The sequence below is a fragment of the Stegostoma tigrinum genome, chromosome 38 (assembly GCF_030684315.1).
Source record: "Stegostoma tigrinum isolate sSteTig4 chromosome 38, sSteTig4.hap1, whole genome shotgun sequence".
NCBI lineage: Eukaryota > Metazoa > Chordata > Chondrichthyes > Orectolobiformes > Stegostomatidae > Stegostoma > Stegostoma tigrinum.
The window spans coordinates 10,217,072-10,243,568 of NC_081391.1; the positions used below are offsets into that span (position 1 = coordinate 10,217,072).

The 26,497-nt window shown below is 47.5% G+C and overlaps 1 protein-coding gene across 1 annotated transcript in view; it reads left to right on the forward strand.

The window, feature by feature from the left end:
• LOC125447011 (beta-1,3-N-acetylglucosaminyltransferase lunatic fringe-like) overlaps nucleotides 1-26,497 on the forward strand; it is a 51,865-nt gene that overhangs the window by 14,108 nt on the left and 11,260 nt on the right. The window contains exons 2-5 of the mRNA XM_048521082.2: nucleotides 16,500-16,548; nucleotides 22,253-22,355; nucleotides 22,665-22,818; nucleotides 26,047-26,132. Coding sequence (XP_048377039.2) covers nucleotides 16,500-16,548; nucleotides 22,253-22,355; nucleotides 22,665-22,818; nucleotides 26,047-26,132 — 392 coding nt within the window. The remainder of the gene's footprint in view (nucleotides 1-16,499; nucleotides 16,549-22,252; nucleotides 22,356-22,664; nucleotides 22,819-26,046; nucleotides 26,133-26,497) is intronic.

A 26,497-nucleotide genomic window follows, 5' to 3' on the forward strand; every position in this document is an offset into this window, starting at 1 on the left:
CTTCCCTCAAGGGCAAACCAGCTGGACTGTCACAACAATCTACAAAAGTCGTCATTTGGCCACCTTTTAATTCCGGAAATTAATAGAGTTCAAATTTTGCGATTTTTGCCATGGTGGGTTTTGAATCCACATCCCCACCTAACCCATGGATTCCTAACCAAGTGATCTGTTGTGCCTCTGCAAGTGTGACATGGTGGCTCAGCAGTTAGTGCAGCAGCCTCACAGCGCCAGGGACCTGGGTTCGATTCCAGCCTCAGGCGACTGTCTGTGTGGAGCTTGCACATTCTCCCCGTGTCTCTGTCGGTTCCTCCCACAGTCCAAAGATGTGCTGGTTAGGGTGGATTGGCCATGGGAAATACAGGGTTACAGGGATGGCGTAGGGGGCTGTATCTGGGTGGGATGCTCTTCAGAGGGTTGGTGTGGACTTTTTCTTTTATTCATTAACTGGTTGAGGACATCATTGGCCAGGCAGCATCTATTGCCCATCCCTCATAGCACGGAGGGCAGTTAAGAGTCAAACACATTGCTGTGGGTCTGGAGTCACATGTAGGCCAGACCAAGTAAGGATGGCAGTTTCCTTCCCTAAAGGCCATTAGTGAACCAGATGGGTTTTTCTGACAATCGAGAATTAGATAACATGATCATCATTAGATTCTTAATTTCAGATTCTCTACTGAATCCAAATTCCACCACATGCTGTGGCGGGATTTGAATACATGCTCCCAGAACATTATCTGGGTCTCTTGGATTAACAGTTCAGCGATAATACCACGAGGCCACTGCTTCACTCTATGGACCAAATGGCCTGCTTCCACACTGTAGGAATTCTATACCCTCCAAGTAGTCACTGATCCTGATTTGGAAGAGCAGTTATGTCTGAGTTGAAATCCTGGAACTCCCTCCCAACACTGTGTGGGTGTCCCTCTATCCCTAAGGACTGCAGCAGTTCAAGAAGGCAGCTCAGCACCACCTTATCTAGGGCAATTAGGGATGGGCAAGAAAAAGTTAGGCCAGCCAGTGAGACCCACATTGAATGTAATAAGAACACAGCTGTGGAGATGATTTAATTTATTAGTGTCACATGTACCTCAGTACAATGAAAAGTTTTGTTTTGCATGGAGTACAGCAGATCATACCGTACAAAGATCATTGGGTGATGGAACAAAGCAAGAAATACAATGTTACGGCTGCGAAGAAGGTGCACACAAAAGCAAGATCAACATTAGAATTAAAATGGGGGAGGTGCATTCAGGACTGTAATAACAGCGGACTTGGAGGCTCACAAAATGAAAGAAGGAGAAATGTGGCGCTTGTTAGGGCATCGCAAAGATCGTCACTATTATAATATAGGAAGCACACAACCAGCCAAAGCGCTTGTGGCCAGGCAATAAAGTGACGTTGGTGGAAGGTAAAACCCACCAGCACACCATGGGTGACATAACCTGGTCTTCCTCAATGTAGAGCCCTGGGATCGTTGGGGTGAGGCTTCAGTTCAGCATCCCGTGCTGAGAAATGGGTACCTCTGACAGTGTAGTACTGTTGCTGTGCTGTGTTGGAGTGTCAGACTAGCTATTGTGGTCACTGGCCCGTGTGGGAGTACCCTGTACGAGGGCAAAGCATCGTTTTAGAGATTTGTATTCCAGGGTTGAAACTTGGGGGTGAGTGGATACACACACTCGCCAGCATGCTCGCTTGGCAGCACCGTCCCTTCCTGGGTTGTTTTATGGGAGGCAGGATCTGGATAGGAGTGGTTTGCACACACAGGTGTTGAGGAGAAATATTGGTAAGTGACCCACTAAAGCCCAAAGTCCAAGATTCGCTTTAATCTTTCAGTCGACCTCTGAGCCCATTTAGGTCTGAGGGACTTGCCCCGCTGCCTGTGCGTAGTCTCCTAATGGCTAGCCCCAACCCCACCCCCTCAACAATGGTTGATACCACCCTCAGTTCCTCAATAACTAACCACTCCACTCCAGCCCCATCACCCAACCTTTTCCACCCCCCCAATTCTCCAACCAGCCTTCCTCAACCCCCGCCCCCAACCTTCCACCCGCCCAGCAACATCCCCTCCACCAATCGCTTACTCCGTCCCTGCCCTCCCACAACCACTCCCCCTCCTTCCCTCAACAACAGCCACTTACCTCACCCTCAACCCTTCATCAACTGTTTCCTCCCAATCCCCCCCAACAATGGCTCCCCTGACCCCCACAATGACCATTCACTTCCCCAACAACTGCTCCGTTTTCCTCCCCCACCCCCGTACCTCAGTCACTTACCGTACCCCCACTGCCCCTCCAACAACTCGATGGGCTGATTGACCTGCTTCCACACTGTAAGGATTCTGTGAAAAGAATGATTGCGTTTTGCGCCTTTTTTACAATTCCCCCCAGGATCATGGGAAGCCTATAGTTCCCTGATGCTTGGCAAAGCCTCAGCCAATCAGAATTAGCCAATTAACACCCTTTTGCCCTGCGGTTTAAATTGTTGTGACCATTTGAAATTTGGCACTCTTGTGTTTATCCTGACGGATGCAAAGTAAAAAGCTTCAACAGCAGAAGTTGAAGCTTTCTTAGCAAAGTTTTAATTCCATACCACCAAGTGAGTAGAAAATGGATAGTTCTTGGGCCAGAAATTGCCTGTTCTTAGCTTTGTCTAATAATGGTCAAAGCTTCGATACCAGAAGCTCGTGGGGCTTTCTAACATGTCTTTGTGGCTGTACTTTGGAGCTTCGCCTGCTCCCTCTACACACTCCAACGAGATTAAGAGATCTGAAAAGGGTCGGAAGAGTATACAAAACTGGGCAGCTTGACGAAAAACCAGTGGGAAAATAATTCAGGTTTGTGCATTAACCAGTCCAAAGGAGGAGCTAGCCATTGTCTCTCCAACGCACAATTTGTTAAAAGCATTTCACGCTCTGTAAACAATGCTCCTTTCAGGAGGGATTTGAGCTTAAGTGCGGTGGGAGCTGCAGTCAGACCGTCTGACAGTGAACACAATGGGTCCCTGACAGGAGACTGGTGGGCAGGCAGTCTGGCATGGTTGCTGAGGGAGTTTGGACAATGCTGGGTATGTCGCTTGCTAAATGCTGGCTCCACACACTCAATAGCAGGGGAGGGGAAGAGACGGCGCGGAGTGGAGTCGCATTGACAGAAAACAGATGCAGTCAGTCCGTGATGGCCTCCTGCTTGACATCCCATCACAAGCTCTTCTTAACGCCCCCTCCCCCCTCAACTAAAGACAGCAGGAACTGCAGATGCTGGAGAATCTGAGATAACAAGGTGCAGAGCTGGATGAACACAGCAGGCCAAGCGGCATCGGAGGAGCAGAAAGGCTGACGTTTCGGACCCTCGGCCCTGACACTGCCTGCCCATTCTGCACCAATTGCTGGCTGCACTCCTGCCTCCAAAGCGTTAACTCTCTTCCTAGTCGACCGTCCCTCAGTGTTTCTTCAGTCCTGTCAAACCCACGTATTCACACAGCTGTTGCCATGGAGATGCCAATCCTGGCAGGCCCTGATTCTGAACAAAATTGCCAAAGTACAGGGTGGTAGGGAATTGGGATTTGGGATCACACAGCGGAGAAACTAATCCTCCTGGTTTGTATTCCCCTGTGCTCAAGCTCTTTACAGCAAACTGGGCCAAGCTGCACCAAGTCAGATCAGGAGCACTGCCCTCCAGTTTGTTAACCCGGTCTACTCACCCTCTGCACTTTAACCCCGCCCGAAAAGACCAGGTACACAGTGGTCCTACCTTTGGCGATGCACCCCCACCCAGTCTCTGGAAGCTTCTCAGGGTGAAAAGGCAGTTAAATTTTGAGGACTGAGTGGTGGTTCAGTGTCATCAAAGAGCTGCAGTTATATCAATTTCAAAAAAAAAGTCAATAAAGCATTATACGAGAAATCCTTACAACCTTGGAGTTTGAGTTGTGGATTGGCCATGCTAAATTGCCTCGTAGTGCCCAGGAATGTGCAGTTTAGGGTGGAAGGGCTGTGCTAAATTGTCCGGTCGTGACCTTAAAGATTTGTAAAATCATGAGGGGCATGGATGGGGTGATTTAGACGAGGCCTTTTTCCCAGGGTAGGGGAGTCCAGAACTAGAATGCATAGGTTTAAGGTGAGAGTGGATTGGTTAAGAATGGGGCAGAAGAGGCAACTTTTTCACAGAGGGTGGTGCGTGTGTGGAACGAGCTGCCAGAGGGAGTGGTGGAGGCTGGTACAATTATAACATTTAAAAGGCATCTGGATGATTACACGAATAGCAAAGGATTTAGAAGGTTAGGGGCCAAATGCTGGCAAATGGGACTTATATTAATTTAGGGAAACTGGTCGGCACAGATGGGTTGGACCGAAGAGTCTATTTCCATGCAGTGCAACTCCATGACCCAACGACTGTTGAGGTTGGTTGGCTCACCAAGCTGCTTCGTTGTTCCGCAGACGTTTAATTACTCTGCTGGGTAACATCATCAGTGGAGTCTCGGATGAAGGGCCATTGTGTTTTTCCACCTGGTACTTAAACTCTGGATTGCCTCACTTCAGGTTTTCCTTCGCAATGGGGTGTATATGGAGTCCAGCTCTGCGTGTTTATTGATGGCTTTCTTCATGGAGTATCAGGCTTCCAGGAATTCCTGTGCTTGTCTCTGCTTTGCCTGTCCCGATGACTCCATAACTCAGCAGGTCTAGTAACATCTGTGGAGAGAGACAAAACAAGTCAACATTTCAAGTCCAGTGTGACACCTCTTCGGAACTGAAAGGTGTCAGACAATGGGTTCTTCTTAACTTTTATACTTTGGACAGAGGCCCAATGCTAAGGCTGAGGGGTTGTTAATGATAGAAAAGGAAGGGGAGGAAGGATACCTGAGCCTGTGGAAATCCAATGGTGGCTTTGAGTCCGTGATAATGGGAACTGCAGATGCTGGAGAATCCAAGATAACAAAGTGTGGAGCTGGATGAACACAGCAGGCCAAGCAGCATCTCAAGAGCACAAAAGCTGATGTTTCGGGCCTAGACCCTTCATCAGAGCCTCTAGGTCTAGGCCCGAAACGTCAGCTTTTGTGCTCCTGAGATGCTGCTTGGCCTGCTGTGTTCATCCAGCTCCGCACTTTGTTATCGTGGCTTTGAGTCCAACAGCTTTGATTCTGTTGCTTTCTACTTTCTTTTTTCCTTTTATTCATTCTCGGGGTGAGGGTGTTGCTGGCTGGGCAGCAGTTTTTACCCACCCCTAATTGCCCAGAGGGCAGTTCAGACTCAACTGCATCACTCATGCTCTGGAGTCACATGTAGACCCGGTAAGGATGGCAGTTTCCTTCCCTAAAGGACATTAGGGAACCAGATGGGATTTTCTGACAGTTGACAATGGATTCATGGTCGTCATTAGATTCTTAATTCCAGATATTTATTTAATCCACATTCCACCATCTGCCATGACGGGATTTGAACCTGGGTCCTCAGAACACTACCTGGGTCTCTGGATTAACAGTCTAGCGATAATACCACTAGGCCATTGCCTGCCCCCAAGGCCTCCCAGGTGAGCTGCACAAACCTGCTTGTTTCCTGGAAATGGCATTGGTGAGCTCTCCCACGGACTTGTTCCTGGCCAGTCAGTAGATGGTGAGGACGTGCCCAGTTGGAAGAAGTGAGGGTGTTCCTTGCTGCTCGGATTCTCTCTGCTACAATAGGGGCAGTAAACCAGTCCTGCTTGGCATGAGATGTACAGGCTCGTTGTTCTGAGGTGTACACAACACCCTGGAGTGGTGTGTCATTCACAGGCTTCACTGGGGCTGGCCACAGATCTACCCACATGACGTGGCAGAAGCAGCGTGTTGTCGCCATGGTGAAGGTATTCGTGGGACTGCCTTTCACTCATTTGCAGGACCCTGCCTTCCTCCCTCCCACACTGCCGCTGGAGACCTGGACCCCATCTTCTGGCGCTGCTGATTCACCCCGAACTAATCCTAACCTGGTCTCCTACTGACATTGAGCATTCCAATGGCTGCTTCCAGTTCTCCTCGTCAGCCTCAGACATGCTGTTCAGTAGCTGGGTTAAGTTGGTGAAACATCTCTCGCAGACAGAACATGAACAGCAAAGAGTTTAGAGGGATATGGGTCAAATGCTGGCAAATGGGACTAGATTAATTTAAGATATCTGGTCAGCACGGACCAAAGGGTCTAATTTTGTGCTGTACAGCTCTATGACTCTAATTGTTCCAGCAGGAGGAGAACATTTGGCACATCGTGCCTTCACTAGCTCTTTAAACAAGCTCTTTAACCAGCGCAAATCTCGTGCATTTCCCCCTCCCTGTATCCCTGCACTCTGTTTCCATGCCAACCATCACTCAATAGCTCCTGTTAATGCTTCCGTTAGACCTGGCTCCACCACATGTCCCCGCAGTACATTACAAACCCTAGCTGCTGGCTGTGTCAAAAAGCTTTTGCTGTGTCTGCACACCAATGTGACCTGTAGAGAAAACATCAGGAACAAGATGTTTATGCAACATTTGAGACTTGGCCAAAGTACCCTATTGGGCCCTTTATCAAGCTGCTCATGTGTGTTCGGTTTATTGCCCTGTCTACACAGAGAAGGGGCATTTCTCCACTGCCCATGATTGGTTTACCAAAATCCTTCATTGCCCCATGTACAAGATGTTTGTAGCCTCGATCTTTGACATTTCTTTCCATGCTTCTAGCAATGTGGTGATTGGCTGCCTTCATTATCTGCAATGATTACAGCCCTATGGCCTTAAAAATCCAGGTTCTAAGAATGTCTTCATCCATATGTCCTTAAATTTCAGATACCCAGCCCTGTGAGGCCAGATATGAAATGATGTGACCCCTTTTCTGCAACCCCCTTTCTACCTTGATACTTGATGAGTCTTCGCTGCCGGTCTTCTCTGGGTTAAATGGATGTGGTTGGGATGTCGATGGAGCTTGTTCCTCTTCTGTTCTTAAACAAACACCTCCTCTTGTTGCTAAGGCCTTAAGTCTGACGCGACAGTTTTTCCATCTCTGTTTCGCTTCCCCTCAGTTGTCTGCTCTGCACACCACAGGACACGACACTCCGCCCATTCGCACAGTGCACTCTCCATGAGGCTTATCTTTAGAGACACCACCTGGGAGAGGCACTGGTTAGAAATATATCTTTCATTTGTTTTATTTACCCTCTCCCTCCGCACCCTATTTACCCAACATGTCCCACGCTACAACTATTGGTGACCTCCTCTCTGACTGTCATTTGCCTCACCCTGTGATAGTTGGCCATTCCATGATATCCCATGATCTTCCTGCACTTTCCCTGATTTTAGTACAATTCCAGCTCAGTTTAGATCGTGGGGAGTGTTGCTGAGCAAAGAAACCCGAAGTGTAGGTTCATAGTTCCTTGAAAGTGGAGTCGTAGGTAGACAGGATAGTGAAGAAGGCATTTGGCACACTGGCCTTTATTGGTCAATGCATTGAGTGCAGGAGTTGGGGTGTCATTTTGAGGCTGTACAGTACATTAGTGAGGCCACTTTTGGAATACTGTGTGCAATTCTGATCTCCCTGCTATAGGAAGGATTTTGTGAAACTTGAAATGATTCAAAAAAGATTAATGAGGATGTTGCCAGGGTTGGAGGGTTTGAGAAAGAGGGAGCGGTGAATAGACTGGGGCTGTTTTCCCTCGAGCATTGGAGGCTGAGGGGTGACCTTATAGGGGTTTACAAAATCATGAGGGGCACGGGTAGGGTGAATAGACAAGGTCATTTCCCCAGGGTAGGGGAGTCCAAAACTAGAGGGGAACAGGTTTAAGGAGAGGGGAAAGATTTAAAAAGGGACCTAAGGGCCAACTTTTTCACGCAGAAGGTGATGTGTGTATGGAATGAGCTGCCAGAGGAAGTGGTGGAGGCTGGTACAATTAAACATTTAAAAGGCATCTGGATGGGTACGTGAATAGGAAGGGTTTAGAAGGAAGTGGGCCAAATGCTGGCAAATAGGACTGGATTACGTCAGGAAATCTGGTCAGCATGGACTTGTTGGAGCAAAGTGTCTGTTTCAATGCTGTATGACTTGATGACCCTAATACTCAAGCCTTTGAATCCACCACCTTTTGACTGAACAACAAGAATGAAAAACGACGACTAGCTGTGAAGTGATGGCCTAGGGGTATTAATCCTGAAACTCAGGTGATGTCCTGGGTTTGAATCCTTCCATGGTGGATGGTCGAAATTGAATTCAATAAAAAAAAAATTCTGCAGCTAAGAGTCTAATGGTGACCATGAAATGATTGTCGGGAAAGAAGCCCAATCTGGTTCACTCACGTCCTTTAGGGAAGGAAACTGCCATCCTTACCTGGCCTGGCCTACATGTGACTCCAGACCCACATTCTAGGCCTAGCCAGTGATGCCCCTGATTAATTTAAAAAAAATGTTCTGATTCCCTTTGCTTCCAGCACCCTCTTGGCCAACATTGGCCCGAAAATCACTGATATTAAAAATTAATAGTTGCACATACTTCCTCCTGGATTGTTTGCTCAAATTTTTAAAAAGGTATTTGTGTTTTATTTTGAAGAACAAGAATTGAAAGGAGTGTGGATCCTGCAGTGATTTCAGGAGAGTGTAGTTCATGGGGATCACTGACTGTTGTAGGATCCCTGCTCCCCCAGCTTTACCCTGATGTCGATGAGCCTGTGTGAAGCTGGGTGTACAATTTGAATGGGGCATGTAGAAGTCACTGTGAAACAGGAAGTGTGCGGGGTACAGACCCAGCTGTGGTTTCCTGTATGCCATGTCAGTGCTGAACTGCCAAACCACTTCTCTTTCTGAAAGTTATTCATTTGCACACTTCACTGATGCAGATTCTAGACGTTCACCTCGAGCATGGCTTGTTCAAACATTTCCCCATCCTGCCTCATTCACGTCCTACCACCCATCAATTTGTTACCGCTCAGAACTCTGGAGCCTATAACCCCGCTGCCACCTGTTCGTCCATCTCTCCTCCTGACTGATCCTTCAACTCCTAAATAAGCAACGCCTTCATTTTCATCTTATTCGCCCCATTTTCAATCCCCTCCGTGGCCTCATCCCTTCCCTCACTCTCTTATCTTCTCCAGCATTGTGACCCTCTGGGAAATTCTGCACTCACCTAGTTCTGGCTCCACAGTTGGCGGCTGTGCCGTTAGCTGAGTAGGCCCTGAGCTCTGGAATTCCCACTACCACACCTGTCGCTGTCTCTCTCGCTGTCTCTCTCGCTGTCTCTCTCGCTCTGTCTGTCTCTCTCCCCCCCCCCCCCCCGTCTCTCTTTCCCCCTCCCCCCTCCCCCTCCTTTCTTCTCTTGCTCTCCCTCAGCCCTTCCCTCCACCCCTGTATCTCCCTACCTCTCTCCCGTGTCCTCTCTCCCTCCCAACCCACTTCCTCCCCCCGTTATTGAAGAAATCGACTCTGAACTGAACTCTGAATTGCCACCCTCATTGAACTGAGAGACAAATGATAATGCTGTTGTTGATGACATTTACATTGCGTGCAAGAATAAAGAGAATCTTAAGCAATCTGCCCCTACAAGGTTGAGCAACAAGGGGACCATGTTACCTTGTGGTAGAGGTCGTATGGTTCAATGTGTAGTGTCCATACCTCTGAGCCAGGGATTCATGTTGCACACCAGGACTCTGGCCATAGAGGAAGCATTCCCGAGATGAGTATTGGATCTGAGATTCCTTTTTCCCTATTTCCCACGATGGGAACCAGGTGAGGATATATAAAGAAGGTAATCTGGATTCCATACCAAATCCCACCTCGCTGGGAGGATGTGGGGTGGGGGCGGGGCGGTGGGATGGAGTTCAAATTCAGTTGATTGCTGTTAGCCTCTTATTTTAGATGTATTCAATGTTGGTGAGTATAGAACGACTGGATAGCTGGTATTTGGCCCCCATGACTCTATTTACTGGGCAATATGGTTTACTCTTCACCAGGAGAGCTGGTCACTTGCGAGTTTCAAAAAGCAACCACAACAAAGGCTTCATTGGCTGTAAGAGTAGAACATAGAGGCGCATCCTGTGCCTCAGTAAAGAACATGCAAACTGTCCTTGCAATTTAACCCTTTACAGCCCAGCAGCACTGACTGTAGATAGTCATGAGCCATATAACGTGAAAACAGACCCTTCAGTCCAACCAGTCCATCCCGAACATAATCCCAAACTAAACTAGTCCCACCTTCCTGCTCCAGGCCCATATCCCTCCCCAAGCATTTCTTAATCACGTACTTATCCAAATGTCCTTTAAACGTTGTAACTGTACCCACATACCTCACTTCTTCTGGATGCTCATTCACATGCAAATCGCACTCTGTTTAAAAAAAATAAACTTCCCCCGTGTTTTTTTTTAAATCTTGCTTCTCTCACCTTGAAAATATGCCCGCTCTTCTTGAAATACCCCACCCTAGGGAAAAGATATCTGCTGTTCACCTTCTCTATACCCCTCGTCCGTATACCGGGGGTACGTAGCTCAATTGTTGCATGTGGAAACATAGATAAAGTAGCAGCAGAGGGAGGCCGTTCAGCCCTCCCAGCTTGCTCCAGCATTCTATACGGTCGTGGCTGATCATCCAACTCAGTCCCTGTTCCTGTTTTCTCCCCACACCATTTGATCCCTTAGCTCTAGGCTGTCAGTGTGTTGAGTATAGAAGTTGGGAGGTCAGAATTAGGCAAAGTAAAGTACAGGCCCATTCCTTTCATTTATAAAGTGCTGTGGGCAAAAGCATTTAGCTTTATGTTCGCACAAGCTAATCACGCTGTGAGCCTGACTGATCATTTTAAACTTATTTCCAGTTTAGTTCTTAGCAAGCTCTAGTTGAAGTTGTGTACTTCTAAATATTTAGTTGGAGAGTCCAAGAGCTGTACAGCACAAAGAAAGACCCTTTGGTCCAACTTGTCCATGCTGACCAGCTATTTTAAACTAATTCAGTCCCATTTGCTGGCATTTGGCCCATATCCCTCTAAACTCTTCCTATTCATGTACCCATCCAGATGCTTTTTAAATGTTATAATTGTACCAGCCTCCACCACTTCCTCTGGCAGCTCATTCCACACACGCACCACCCTCTGTGTGGAACATGTTATCCCTTAGCTCCCTTTTAAATTTTACCGTTCTGATCTTAAACCTGTGCCCTCTAGTTTTGGACTCCCCCACGCGAGGGAAAAGACCCTCGGCTATTTACCCTATCCATGCCCCTCATGATTTTATACACCTCTGTAAGGTCACGCCTCAGCCTCTGGGAAAATAGCCCCAGCCTATTCAGCCTCCCACGATAGTTCAAAGCCTTTGTGCAAATCTGATCCTGAGTTTACTCTTTCCTCCAGTTCAATATCTTCATTTTTGCTGCTCTGACCGGCCTCTGGCTGCCAAGGCTGAACTGACGTAGCGCCTTTAGTGAAGTAACATATTCCAAGGTCTTTCATTGGTCTTGTGGTTAACAAATTGCAAATTCCAGCCACTGCATCATGTAAGCAAGTTTCTGCTGAATTCCCTCATCGTGGCTGTCATAAATCTTTGGCTCATAGTTTTAGATAGTCCTCAAAAGTGGCAACTTTGTTCCCCATCCCCCACTCTTTGGACAATTTTACCAACTGTAATGAGGCAGGTTCCCTTGCTCTAGCATGTAGAGCACAGCACAGTACAGGCCCTACAGCCCATGATGTTGTGCCGACATTTTACCCTCATCCTAAGGTCAATCTAACCTCCACCCCTACCTTTATACTATCATCCATATGCCTATCTAATAGCTGCTTAAATGCCCCAAATGAGGCTGACTCCACTACCCTCTCTGTTTATAATCTGTGTTTCCCTGTTCTGAACTGCCCCATCAGCTTACAATCCTATCACCCTGAAGCCCCTCTGGTCCCTTGACCATGGATTGAGGTGGTCAGTCCACACCAATTCAGGTTTGGCTTTTGGAGTCTCCGAGTCCTTCAGCCTTTTGCGTGTTCCTGGTTCTGTCTTTAAGCCGGATGTTTCCGGATTGAGGACTGAGGCTGTTTCCCAGAAATACAAACCACAGCCACATTTAGAGACAGCAGCTGGACACTCATGTTGTGGTCAGCCGCAGGGAGAGACTCGAGGTTTAGAGAGACGTAGGGGTTTCACAGCATGAAAAGAGGTCCTTCAGCCCATCGTGTCTGTTCAGCCCGTCTTCGAGCATCTATCTATTCTTGGCATGGGGCAGCACAGTGGCTGAGTGGTTAGCACTGCTGCCTCACAACGCTAGAGACCCGGATTCAATCCCACCCTCGGGTGACTGTCTGTGTGGAGTTTTCATATTCTCCCCGTGTCTGTGTGGGCTTCCTCCAACAGACCAAAGATGTGCAGGCTAGGTGGATTGGCTACGCTAAATTGGCCATGGCATCCGGGAATGTGCAGGCTAGGTCGGTTAGCCATGGAAAATGTAGTGCCCTTTGGAAGGTTGGTGTGGACTCGATGGGCTGAATGGCCTGTTTCCACAAAGTAGGGATTCTATTCTGATCCCATTTTCCAGCACTTGATGTATACCATGGTGTTTCAAATGCCCATCTCCATACCTCTCCAGTGTTTTGAGATTTCTTGTTTTTACCACCGTTTTTAGATCCCTGGGTGGGGGGGAGGGGAAAATAAACCTTTCTTAAAATACCCTCTGACCTCCTGTTCCTAACCTTCACATGGTGCTCCCTGATTATTCATCCCTCTACCAAAGGGAAAAGTTTCTCCCTCTGCCTGTGCTCCTCAGAACTTTGTACACCTCAGTCAGGTTGCCCTCCCTGCCCCACCCAGCCCATCTCTGCTCAAAGGAGAGCACCATCCCCAGCCTGTCTCATTGCTTTTCACAGTGCAAATGGTCCAGCCCAGACCCTGGTGAATCTGCCCTGTATCCTCTCTCTAGTATAGTCACCTTCTCCTTTATAGTGTGAGCTACTAGAATTGGGCAACACTCCGCCTGATACCTAACATTAAATGCAGCTCCTTCTTAACTCTTCCATTCAGTGCCTTGACTGCAAAAGGGGAATAACATATGTAGGACCTAAACAACCTTGTCTACCTGCCCTGCTGGCTTCAAGGATCAATGGATGTCTACTTTCTAATTCTCTGTGCTTCCAACGATCCTACCGTTCAACATAGAGTGGGGGCAGACCATTGAGTTCACGGTGCCCATTCGAAGGGCACCCCATCCTAGATGCGCCCCCTCTACCCAATCTCCATAACCCTGCCTTTTCCACGGCTAATCCACCCTAATCTGCACATCTTTGGACTGCGGGAGGAAACCAGAGCACCCGGAATAAAACCACGCAGACACTGGGAGAATGTGTAAACTCCACATGGACAGTCGCCCCGAGGGTGGAATCAAATCTGGCGCTGTGAGGCCATTGTGCCAACACCGGAGGAACACAGCAGGCCAGGCAGCATCAGAGGAGCAGGAACATCAACATTTTGGCCTGCTGTGTTCCTCCAGCTCCACGCTATATTAACTCTGACTCCCAGAACCTGCAGTCCTTGCTATCTCCCAACCATTGTGCCGCTCATGTACTCACTCTCCTTGTTGGTCCTCCCAGCATGGTTTTTGTGACAATACAGTTAAAAATTTCCAAAGCAAATGGAAAGACTTTGAGTTAGTTGCATGCTCCTTGATCTTCAATTGTGGTTATTGAGCCACATTAATTCCACGTGGACGCCCTGTGTTCATTTTGCCCATCTGCAGCTTTCCTACGTGTTTCCGTCCCCCGTTTGGGCAGAAAACCCCTTCCTGGTCTATCCACACTGCATTTGATGATGAACAGTTGATTAAAATCCATTTGTGAACCCAAATAACTGCTTCCCGATTAATTATCCCGCTTCCAGGACAACAGTCCGGACTGACCCTAACCCTACGACAGGAGCACTGGTCCTGACTCTTGGAGGAGACATTACATTGCGGCCGGCCTGGTGCACAGTCATGGGTTGCTTTGAGAGGTCCTTAGAGAATGGAATATCAAACAGCTTCCTTTTTGGAGAATGTTTGAGGCAGTTTCCTGACTGGAAAGAGATGAATCAGCTGATGATCACTAAGCCCCTGGTGAAAAGCAAGCCGCTACACATGTTTCAGGAGATGTCCAAGGTAATTATAGGGAGAAATTTGCCAGAGTAAGCTGTTACTTTATACCACAGTTCACCATCACAACAGTGGGATGCCACTACTTTGAAGAATATTCTTCCTAAGTGTGCCGTCAAACATTGATCCCCTACCCAACCCCATAAAATCATTTAATAAAAACTGAAAGAGCTGCAGATGCTGTAAATCAGCAACAAAAAAACAGAAGTTGCTGGAAAATCTCAGCAGATCTGGCAGCATTGGTGGGGAGAGAAGCAGAGTTAACATTTTGAGTCCAATAGGAGTTGTCCTCAGAACAGTAGCTTATTACTGACTTCATTAAACTAATCCACAGATTGAATCGATACCTGTTAGATGATTAATTAGTAGAAAATTGTCATTAGCCTGACAAATAGTGTTACAGATGCAGTTAGCTCAGCTACGGTATTATGGGGTGGCAGAGCAATCTAGAGGGGCTGAATGGCCTATTCCCACTCATAATTTGTACATGGGTTTGTTTAAGGTGTAAACAGTGCTATAAGCATGTATCTGTTCTTTGAGTGTTCTTTACAATTACTTATTTTGGAGAGAGAGAGGGTCCCAAAGTTGGTGGACCAGCCTGAAGTACACTCCTTCCCATTTAATAGCCTCTCCGCCCAGTCTCTCTGTTTCTGGTGCCTGTGAAAATCCTATCATTAAAAGTCTAAATCCTGTTGTAGCAGAAAATGGTAGAAGACTGTGAGGATGTGGACGGCTTGGAAATCTTGTTGATTGAGGTCTGCATCTCTCCCGGTGCTTAAACAAGGCCAGGATCAGCTGCTTCCCCCACCAACTCTGTGTAAGCGTGATTGTCAGCTGATTAAAGACACACAGTGGGACCTGCCTTTTGTACGGCATGCTGTCAGTGGGTGGAGGGCCCTGTTAACAAGATCAGTTCTGCTCCTTTCTTTCATTGTACGGTTTTTCCCTGGTTGGTAGTGAGACAGAGGTCAGGGGTGGGAGGAGGGGCAGGACCTGGGTTGGGGTTGGAGGGGACGCGGTGTAAGGCTCTCTCACGATGGCAGCTGATCGAAAGGAAGGCCTTGAGAGCCTTGAAGAAAAGTGCAGAATGAGGAAGTGGCTGGCCCGTCTTTTTTTTTTGTTCGTAGCGACACGGCTATTTCTGTTGTCTCACTTTTGTGTATTGTTCCTGCCCATCTTCCTGTTCTCACTAAAGAAACAGGAAGCTTGTGCTAAATGCAATCAGCTCCCCACACTACACCACACTGTAATCAGCAGAGCTGGTGCTATAACCTTTTTCAATTTGTTTACATTCTCTAGCCTCTAAGACATCCCTTAAATCACAGGAGTGGTACAAGGCACCATTTTTCCAGGGGGACACACCAATAGTACTGGACCAGTGTACAAGGGGGTTTTAACCAGTGGACAAAACTGGTCTGACACCAGTAACACTCGTCTCAGGGCCACTAATGCGGTTCCTAAAATCAGTAACCCTGGCCATTGTGAGAGTAATACTGGTTTTGGATTCCACATGTTATACACCCAGTAACACTGGTCACTATGCCAGTGAGCTGGGTCTTGGAGCCAGCACTTGTATAGGCCCAGTAACACTGGTTACTGTGTGAGTAATACTGGTCTTGGAGCCAGTATGAGTAATGGGACCAGTAACACTAGTTACTGTGTGAGTACTCAGAGCCAGTATGAGTAATGGGACCAGTAACACTGGTCGCTGTCACAGTAATATTGACCTTGGAGCCAGCACAAGTTCTGGGACCAGCACCACTGGTCACTGTGCCAGTAATAATGTTCTTGGAGCCAGCACAGATTATGGGACCAGTAATACTTGTAAGGTGCAAGTACAATGTCCAATGACTTGAACCTCTGTGCCACTGGTCTTTGACCAAATTGTTACTATTTGCAAAATAATTACAAAACAATCATCACTACCTTACTTTCAAGGTTTTACAGAGGGGCGAAATTTGCCAGGGATTTCAATCAGTTGCGAAGGCTGCTCAAGTGTTAAAGAGACCCCAGAACTGAGAAGTTGGGGTGGTATTCTGCTCCTCATTTGCCAGCAGTTTTGGATGTGGTGAAAGGGAAGTTGTTGAGACGTAAGTTGCCTCAGAGGGACGATTCGGCCCTGCAGGAGGCCATTCAGCCCATCTTAGCCATGTGTGCAAGCCGTTCACTTACCCTACTCTCCCAAGCTGTTGCCTGGCAACCCTGTGGATGTCTCACCTCAAGAGGAACATTTGGAAAGATGACACATCCAGGAGGTGGGTATAAAGCAGGTACTTGGGAGGTTGGTGACACCTACGCTGTGTGTGGTGGCTTATTTGTGCGGCCACTTTTGGTAGACTTTTTTAATTGTCTGGTGCTTCGGTACCGAGTAGAATTCCGGTTGAAACCAGACGTGTGCTAATCATTTCTCTCTCTGTTGGTTCCCCAGACTTATATCTTCACAGATGATGAGGATGAGGAGCTGACAATCAGGACAGGTGAGGCCTACACTGTCTCAGTTGCAGAGTATACAAACAATGGCACATGGGGCACCTCAGTGAGGTAGCAATGAGCTGGTGAATGTGGCGAGGGCACAAGTGACGTTCCCATGAAGTGGAATGGTTGATCGAAAGAACTAGAAGGTACCATCTCCATGAGTGAGCAGTAGAATTCTGGAATGAGGCCATCTGGCCCATCAACTCCACAGAGAGCATCTTACCTCAATCCAGCCCCTCGCTATCCCCATAACCCCTTATTAACCGTGCCTGTGCATCCCTGGACACCCATGAGGGCACTTAACACAGCTTATCTGCCTGATCCACAGATCTCCTGGGCTTTTGGAGGAAACCAGAGCAAACCTGCACAGACATGGGGAGAATGTGCAAACTCTCTACATACGCTCACCTAAGGCTGGATTTGAACCTGGGTCCCTAGAGCTGTGGGGCAGCGATGCTAAGCACTGAGCCACTGTGCCATCCATTTGAGCCTGAGACTTCTCTTAAGTCAACAACCACAATGCAGACACGCTTTCAGCCCAACCAAATACAAATCTCATTTGAACTTCCAGCAGGATCTCTGGATAAGGCAGGACTCAATGATCCTGAAGCTCTGGTCTTTATGATAACTCCCTTAATGCTATGATGCCTAAGAAATGCAACAAGATCTGGACAATATCCAGGCTTGGGCTGGCACATGGTGAGTAACTTTCGTGCCATACAAATGCCAGGCAATGACTATCACCAGTAAGGGACAATCTGGACACTGCCCCTTGACATTTAGTGGTGTTGTTATCGCTGAATCTCCCACTGTCAACATCCTGGGGGTTACCATTGACTTGAAACTCGAAATTGTACCAGCCACGTGAGTACTGTGGTTGTGGGAGCGTGTCGGAGGCTGGGAATTCTGCAGCGAGTGACTCTCAGGGCCTGTCTACCATTGATAGGGCACAGTGATGGAATACTCCCCACTTGCCTGGATGGGTGCAGCCCCAACAACACTCAAGAAGCTTGACACCATCCAGGACAAAGCAGCCCACTTGATTGGCACCACATCCACAAGCATCCACTCCCTCCACCACCGACGCTCAGTAGCAGCAGTGTGTACTATCTACATGATGCACTGCCGAAATTCACCAGAGATCCTCAGACAGCACCTTCCAAACCTGTTACCACTTCCATCCAGAAGGACAAGGGCAACAGATACATGGGAACACCACTACTATCCTGACTTGGATATATATCGCCATTCCTATACTGTAACTGGGCCAAAATCCTGGAATTCCCTCCCTAGGGGCATTGTGGGTCAACCTACAGCAGGTGGGCTGCAGCAGTTCAACAAGGCGGCTCACCTCCACCTTCTCAAGGGGGCAACTATGGTCAGGCAATAAATGCTGGGCCCAGCCAGAGACATCCACATTCTGCACTTGAATTTAAAAAGTGGGTTGAACATTGATATGCATGGGTTACCTTGAGCCTTAAGAGCATTCTGTGAAGAGGGGGTGGAATTGGTAGAATATATTTTTAATGAATTTGTTCAGTGATGTTATGACATAACTCTGGAGCAGGTAGGACTTGAACCCAGGCCTCCTAGCTCAAAGGCAGGTGCAGTACCACTGCACCGGTCTAAGTTTTAAGGACATTTTCATAGAGGTAGTTGTATATTATTTGTAAGCAGGTCGGAAACATTAACTGGGGATTGACTTCACCCCCTGAAATTAGTGTTTATGCTGCACTGAAGCCTGTTTCCCATCTTTCTTCAGTGAAATCTGTCTGATTACATCAATCCCTGCATTCTCTTCTCTCTCGTGACCGTCTGTCTTTTGCTTAAATATACATAACTTAATCACTCTGACTCCTCTTGTTCTTTTCACTGTGGAGGTTGTCAGTTTGGAGGGTAATGTCGAGGGAAGTTTGGAGATTGTCTGCAGAGGCTGGTGCAGATCGTTCTTACTGAATAGAGGTGAGGGCTGTTGCTGTTGAAGGTGGTGGAAAAGGAAGGAATCTCTTACACTCTGAGTGGCAGAACCCTTAGGAGTGTTGATGTGCAGCGGGATCTGGGTGTGCAGGTCCACAGATCATGGAAAGTGGCAACACAGATAGATAGGGTGGTTAAAAAAGAGCCTATGGCATGCTTCAGAGACAGTAGGAACTGCAGATGCTGGAGAATCTGAGATAACAAGGTGTAGAGCTGGATGAACACAGCAGGCCAAGCAGCATCAGAGGAGCACAAAAGGTGACGTTTCGGGTCTGGACCCTTCTTCAAAAAAAGCAGACACAAAAGCAGCGTTCGAGAAGCACCTGGACAAGTACATGAATAGAAAGGGAATAGAGGGATATGGATCCTGTAAGTGAAAGCAGTTTTGTATGGAAGGGCAAGATGTGTCAGCACAGACTTGGAGGGCTGAAGGGCCTGTGTGTGTGCTGTATTGTCCTTTGTTCTTTGTTTTGTTTATTTTAAATTTGTTTTATTCATTCAAAGTTAAAAAGAAGTATGTACGTAAACACATCCTTTTTATCACTGCGCAAGCAAACCCATATAATTTCTTATCTAAAAATGCCTGAAGAAGAGAATGAGAACGGTTTGCCTGTAATTCCATTATTTCTTTGTTTGACCACGTTGCAACCAGAACTGAGGATTTCGTGTTGCTAACATTTTTGTGTTGTGGTGGTATTCACAGAAACATAGAAAGATTACGGTGCGGAAGGAGGCCGTTCAGCCTCATTACTACCCCTACTATCTAGTCCAGCTCAATTACTTAGTGCCAATCTCTTGCTTTTACCCCTTAAACCTGCACACCATTACTATCCCAATAAATAACCATCCAATGCCCTCTCGAATACCTCAATTGATCCTGCCTCCACTAAATTTCCGGGCAGTGCATTCCGCACCCTAACTACAAACTTCGGGGAGAAAAAAAGTCTGTCCTCGCTCATTACAAATTGGGATGCTACCTGCAAAGAAGGGTTTGCTGTTACCACTCACAGGGATTGACCCAGGCTGCATTGGACTTTAGCAGCAGCACCTGTCGGTTTTCTGCCCTTAAATTGCAGCTGGCATTGTACAACTCCACAGATATCACAAATGCCATTTTTGTTCATCTCGTGCAAGGTGCCCTTCCGTTACTAAGAGTGGACCATGTCGTTTTTTTTACTTATTACTTATTTATAGAACCATACAGTCATACAGCACAGAAACAGACCCTTTGGTCCAACCAATCCATGCTGACCACAATCCCAAATTAAAGTAATCCCGCCTGCCTATGTTTGGCCCATATCCCTTCAAACATTTCTTATTCATGTACACCTCTAAACTTCCTTCAAACATTGTAACGATCCACACCTACCACTTCCTCTGGAAGTTCATTCTACACATTAACCCCACTCCCTGTGTAACAAGGTTGCCCCTTGTTTTCTTTTAATCTTTCTCCTCTTACCTTAAAAAAAAGTCCCCTCGTCTTGAAATCCCTCCACCCTGGGGAAAAGACACTGCCATTCACCCTACCTGTGCCCTTCATGATTTTATAAACCTCTATAAGGTCACACCCAGCCTCCTTTGCTCCAGGGGAGAAAGGTCCCAGCCTCGCCATATATCTCTCACCCTCCAATTCCAGGCAGTATCCTGGTAAATCTTCTTAAATTTGTTCCCTTTCCATGAGAAAACAATCCTAGCCTTTCTAATCTGCCCTTTATAGTTCAATTTCTCCATCGCAGGCTACATCCTTGTGAAACTGTTCCGCACACCCTCTAGTACTACCACACATTGTATGTCGTGTATAGAATATTCTTCAGAGCACGCCCCACTGTAATGTTTTATGAGGGATTATGGACACACACTGGCACATACTCACTCATGTATGTAGGCACACACACGCACTGACTCTCCGTCACATACTGTGTGTCTCTCTCTCACATACACGTACACTCTCTCCCACATTCATGCATGCGCGCACACGCACACAGACCGGCTCTCACACAAGTACACACACACTCTCTTGCAAACACACACTCTCATGGTCACACTCTCTTGCACACGCTGTCTTGCGCACACTCGCTGTTGCACACATGCCGTCTCGCACGCACTTTCACTCTTTCTCCCACACCTTAGCATATGCGCTCTCGAATGCGCTCTCGCTCTGGCTCTCACGCATGCTGTCACACACATATATACGTATACACACACACACGTACTCATACACGCACACACAGATCTGTCATGCTCATTGTTTGCCTGGTTTCCCTCTCCATGCCCTGTGTGGTAGTTAAATACAGATAATACAGGCTGCAGTAAATTACCCGGAAATGACTGCTCAATTGAAAAGAAAGACCCAAGAAGCGATCCAACACATTTGTTTAAAAGGAAACTTGTCTTTCTATCATGATTTTCAAGACCCCAGGAAATGCACAGCTAGTGAAGTCAGTTTGGAATGCAGCCACCGTGTGAATGAGGAAAAGCTAGCGTCCGGGTTCAGTGGGTAATCGGGAAGGCCAGTGGCAAGTTGGCATTTTACCAAAGGGAATGGAATCTATAAATGGGGAAGCCTTGCTAATACTGTACAACGCTGTCATCAGACTGTAATAGCATTTCGGTCCCCTTAGCTAGCGGAAGGAATACTGGGATTGGAGGCAGCCCGGGGAAGTTAACCAGGCTGGTGCTGGGTTGGAGCTGTCTTACGAGGAGACGTGCGGCTTGTACTCCATTAGAGTTTAGAAGAAAGAGAGGCGACCTTATTGAAATTTATAAGATTCTTGGGCACTTGGCAGATTAGCCACAGAGAAGTTGTCTCCCCTTCTGGGAGAGTATAGAGCCAGAAGGTACAATCTCAACATAAAGTTCACCCATTTAAGACAGAGTTGAGAGTGGAGAAACTGTGGAATTCTTTCTTGCAGAGGGCTATTCAGTCTAGGTTGTTAAAACATACACAAGTGAAATAGATGGATCTTTAACCCATAAGTGAAACAAGGGCTATGGGGGAAAAAGCAAGAAAGTTGAGTTGAGGATGATTTGATCAGCCATGATCTCATTGAATGGCAGAGCAGGCTTAAGGAGCTGAATGGCCTACTTCTGCTCCCGCATCTTCTGGTTGAATAGCCTCAGGAGAAGTGATGGCCTCATGGTGTTATTGCTGGACTGTTATTCCAGAGACCCAAGTAATGTCCTGGGGACCCGTGTTCGAATCCCACCATGGCAGATGGTGGAATTTAACTTCAATAAAAATCTGGAATTAAGAGCCTGACAACAGCCATGAATCCATTGTTGTCTGTCAGGAAAAACTCATCTGGTTCACTAATATCTCTTGAGTGAAGGAAACTGCCATCCTTACCTGGTCTGGCCCACATGTGACTCCAGACCCACAACAATATGGTCGACTCTTAATGGCCCTCTGGGATGGGTAATAAATGCTGGCCTAGCAATGCTCTCATCCTGTGAATGCATTAAAAGAAAAGGTTTGTTTAGGGAGATAAATCGATAGGGAAGGGCTGAGTTGAGGCAAGAATTGATGGCCACAGACAGCGTGGCCTTCTTCCGTCGTTCAAATGTTCTCATGCGGTGAAGTGAACAGGGAGCCAGCTGGCCTGATTATCAGCTTCTCAGGTGTACCAACTGGCTTGCTGTTGAGTTCATCTGAGTCAGCGCCATTGGCTCTGAGCTATCCACCGTTCATCATGTGAATGATCTGGTCCATTTCCACCTCTCTCCAAACAGGTCACCGAGTGATCAATACAAACTGCTCATCAGCACACAGCCGCCAAGCCTTGTCCTGCAAGATGGCCGCCGAGTACGATGTGTTCATCGCATCACGTCTGAAGTAAGTTGTTTGGGGCGTGCAGCTGTGAGGGATGAGGAAGGGTGGTCATTGAAAACAGCACTTTTTGACCTTAGAAGGATAGTAGGTTGGCACAATATTGTGGACTGAAGGGCCTGTAGTGTGCTGTGCCGTTCTATGTTCTAGCACCTAAGCATTGAGGACTCCCCCACCCCCAGTCTCTGTGGAGCTTAGGGTGCTGCACCTCAGGTTGTCCTGCTCAGTGCCTGTACGATTTACCTCAGCACCTCGGTTGTCCGCTCTTTAACCTCTAACCTCTAACCTCTCCCCTCCTTTGTGCTTATCCCTCAGGTGGTTTTGCCATGTTGACGATGATAATTATGTCAATGTTCGAGCCCTGTTGAACCTGCTGTCAAGTTTCCCTGAGGCGCAGGACGTCTATGTTGGAAAGCCCAGTCTGGACCGACCAATCGAAGCATCTGAAAAGTTGCCAAACAATAAAACAGTAAGCGACGTCACAAAAGAAATGCTGACTTTTCGGAGGTATTTATTGAGTAGAATGGCCCAGCAGAGAAGGAGGCCACTTGGCCAATCATGTCTGTACTGGCTGTCCTGCTTTTCTCACACATTGTTGAAAACTTTGCCTGATTCCAGTTTGAAAGTTAGAATTGAATCTACTTCAGCCACCCAATTTTTATTTTTGAATTGTCGCTGGGCGTCAGGTGTCTGTGACAACATATGCAGGAAAATGCTCCATCATTGGCCTGTTCATGTGTTTGCAATGCTCTTGACGAAAAGATGCTTTGTTACTTTGGCCCCTCTGTGGTACTTGCAAGTTCAGTTAAAGGGGAAAATTGCAGTGGAGATACCTGGCCGCAACATGCCTTTATTCCTCCAGTATCCTTCGGAGTCTGTGGTAATAAGCATGATTTAGCGTGACTTGGTGTAATTAGCAGAACTCCCTGACTGGAGTAAAGGACTGTCCCTTCACATCTTGTTCCTGGATTTAGAAATTACACAGTTGTCCAATACTGTACTGCAGTGTTTGGGGAACATTGCAACACCACTGCTCAACTTTCATTCTTGGGTGATCATTAAGGATGCAAAAAAAATGTTATTTTAAAAAAAAGTCACTTCACAGGATGTGGGCGTTTCTGGCTGGGCCAGAATTTACAGTCCGTCCCCAGCTGCCCTCGAGAAGCTAGTGCTGAGCTGCATTCTTGAAACGCAGCAGTCCGTGTTCTTTAGGTAGATCCACATTGCCCTTGGGGAGGGAATTCCAGGATTGTGACCCAGCGACAGTGAAGGAACGGTGAAATATTCCCAAGTCAGGATGGTGAGAGGCTCAGAGGGGAACTTGTAGAGTGCGTTATTGCCCTTGTCTGCTGCTCTTACCCTTCTGTATGAAAATGGTCGTGGGTTTGGAAAGTGCTGCTGGAGGAGCCTTGTGATTAAAGAGAATTGTGCAAGGACTTATGTTTGTTGCTGGCTCATCTCTAGTTGCCCCTGAGATGGTGGTGACTGCCTCCTTGAATTGCTATAGTCCACGTATTATAGGAAAACTCTCAGTGCTGTTAAGGAGGGAATTCCAAGATTTTGACCCAGCAACAGTGAAGGAACAGGATATGTTTCCAAGTCAGGATGGTGAGTGGCTTAGAGGGGAACTTACAGGGGGTGGTGTTCCCATGTATCTGCTGCCCTTGTCCTTCCTAAATGGAAGTGGTCGTGGGTTTGGAAAGGGCTGTTTGAGGATATCTGGTGCATCTTGCAGATAGTACACACTGCTGCTATTGAGGGTCAGTGTTGGAGGGAGTTGATGTTTGTGGATGTGGTGCCAATCAAGCGGCTGCTTTGTCCTGGATGGTGTCAAGCTACTCGAGTGTCTTTTTGGCTGCACCCATCCAAGAAAGTGAGGAGTATTCCATCCCACTCCTGACTTGTGCCTTGTAGATGGTTGGCAGGCTGTGGGGAGTCAGGAGGTGGGTTACTCACCACGAGATTCAATCTCTCACTTTCTCTTGTAGCCACTGTGTTTGTGTGTTACTAAGTTGAGTCGTAGGAAGTTCTTCAATTGTTTCGGCACCAATTTTTGCCTTTAACCATAAATGCACTGGCTCACAGTTCCCTCACTGGGATTGAGTTCCATGGACATTGATGCTTTGTTGAACAGCTCTTTGTGTTTTTAGACAATCAGCTCAGCCTCTGACTGCAGGGACAAACCACTCAGTCTAACTCAGTCTCTGGGCGGTGTTATTAGGGGGTAGATACAGAGGAAAAATTTGCATTCATGTAGCACCTCTAACAGTCTCAGAATGCCCATAAGTATCCTGCAGCCAGTGGAGCACTTTTGAAGTGTTGTCACTGCTACAATGTGGGAAACACTTCAGCGTGCAGGTGCACAGCATGATCCCACAAATAGCAATCTGATAGCAGCCAGATAGTTGTCCCCCCCCCCCCCCCCCCCCCCCAGTTGTTGCTGTAAATATTGGCCACATCAGCTCTTCCTCAAAGGCAGTGCTGTGAGATCTCTTATTCATTCACGGGACATGAGCACTGGGCCAGCTTTTACCGCTAACTGTTCTATTCTGGAGAAGGGTCACCGGGCCCAAAACGTTAACTCTGTCTCTCTCAACCGATGCTGCCAGATCTACTGAGTTTTTCTACCAATTTCTGATCTTCCAATATTTATAGTTTTGTCTTCTGTTGCCCTTGTGCCTTGAACTGCAGCAGTCCACGCGTTTTTGGGACACCCATGTGTTCTGTCCTCCATTTGAGAAGACTCTATTTAAGCAACACGGTGACTCGGTGGTTAGCGCCGCTGCTTCTCAGCCCCAGGGACCCGGGTTCGATTCCAGCCTCGGGCGACTGTCTGCCTGGAGTTTGCACATTCAGGGTTTGAGTGAAGATTTGTAGCTTGGGGGCTGGTTATGGGTGTTGGTGTGGTTGCAAGCAGTGGGGCTATACGGTGGCTCAGTGGTTAGCACTGCTGTCTCACAGTACCAGGGGCTTGTGTTCAATTCCACCCTCAGGCAACTGTCTGTGTGGGTTTCCTCCCGCAGTCCAAAGATGTGCAGGTTAGGGTGGATTAGCCATGCTAAATTGCCCGTAGTGTCCAGGGATGTTCAGGCTAGGTGGTTGAACTATGGGAAATGCAGAGTTACATGGATAGGCTCGGTGAGTCTGGATGGGATGCCCTTTGGAGGGCCAGTGCAGACTTGACGGGCTGAATGGCCTGTTTCCACAGGATTCTATAACAGTAGGAACTGCAGATGCTGGAGAATCTGAGATAACAAGGTGTAGAGCTGGATGAACACAGCAGGCCAAGCAGCATCAGAGGAGCAGGAAAGCTGATGTTTTGGGCCTAGACCCCCCTTCAGAAAAGGATTTGGACCTCAAACGTCAGCTTTCTTGCTCCTCTGTTGCTGTCTGGCCTGCTGTGTTCGTCCAGCTCCACACCTTGTTATGTCTAACAAGCCAGATGGGTTTTCTTTTAAACTAACAGTCGATGGTTTCATCAAAGAGAGAGGCAGCCTCCTGGTGACAAATTGGTTTTAAATTTTACAGCATCTGTAATGGGATTTGAACCGCTGGTCCTTGGGATTACGAGCTCATTAACGTTACCATCAACTCCCCGTAAATGGGGCCGCCTGGCTTTTTTATTTTTGTGATAACCGCAGAAAAACAGTGAGTCTGTAGATGAGAGGGGATGATAATTCCACCTTAATGTTTGCAGAGATCTGTCTTCTTCTGGTTTGCCACTGGTGGAGCTGGATTTTGTATTAACCGGGGACTGGCATTGAAGATGGCACCTTGGGCAAGGTAAGGGGTTCAACTGCAGGCTATTGTGAGGAGGATGTGTGGGATTTTAATGGGACTGAGTTCTCCCGACAGGAAAAGTTTTATCACCTGCTGTTTGAGCCCTCCTGTGCTTCCCAAGCATAGCGCAACGCTCACGTAATGTCAGATTTTGTCCGATTTTCTGGATCAAGAACCTGCAGAGCCCCATGTTCCCTTCCTTCAACCGAGATGATCACCATGAAGACTTGGAGTGCACAGTCTACAATTAAAGGTTAATAGTGTCAGGGAGATGAAGAAAGCAGTTTCTCTCCATGTCACCGATCTTCTAGGTTGGTCTGGAGTCTCCAGTGTTAATAAAAGATTCATCTCTGGGAAGCTTATGGGAG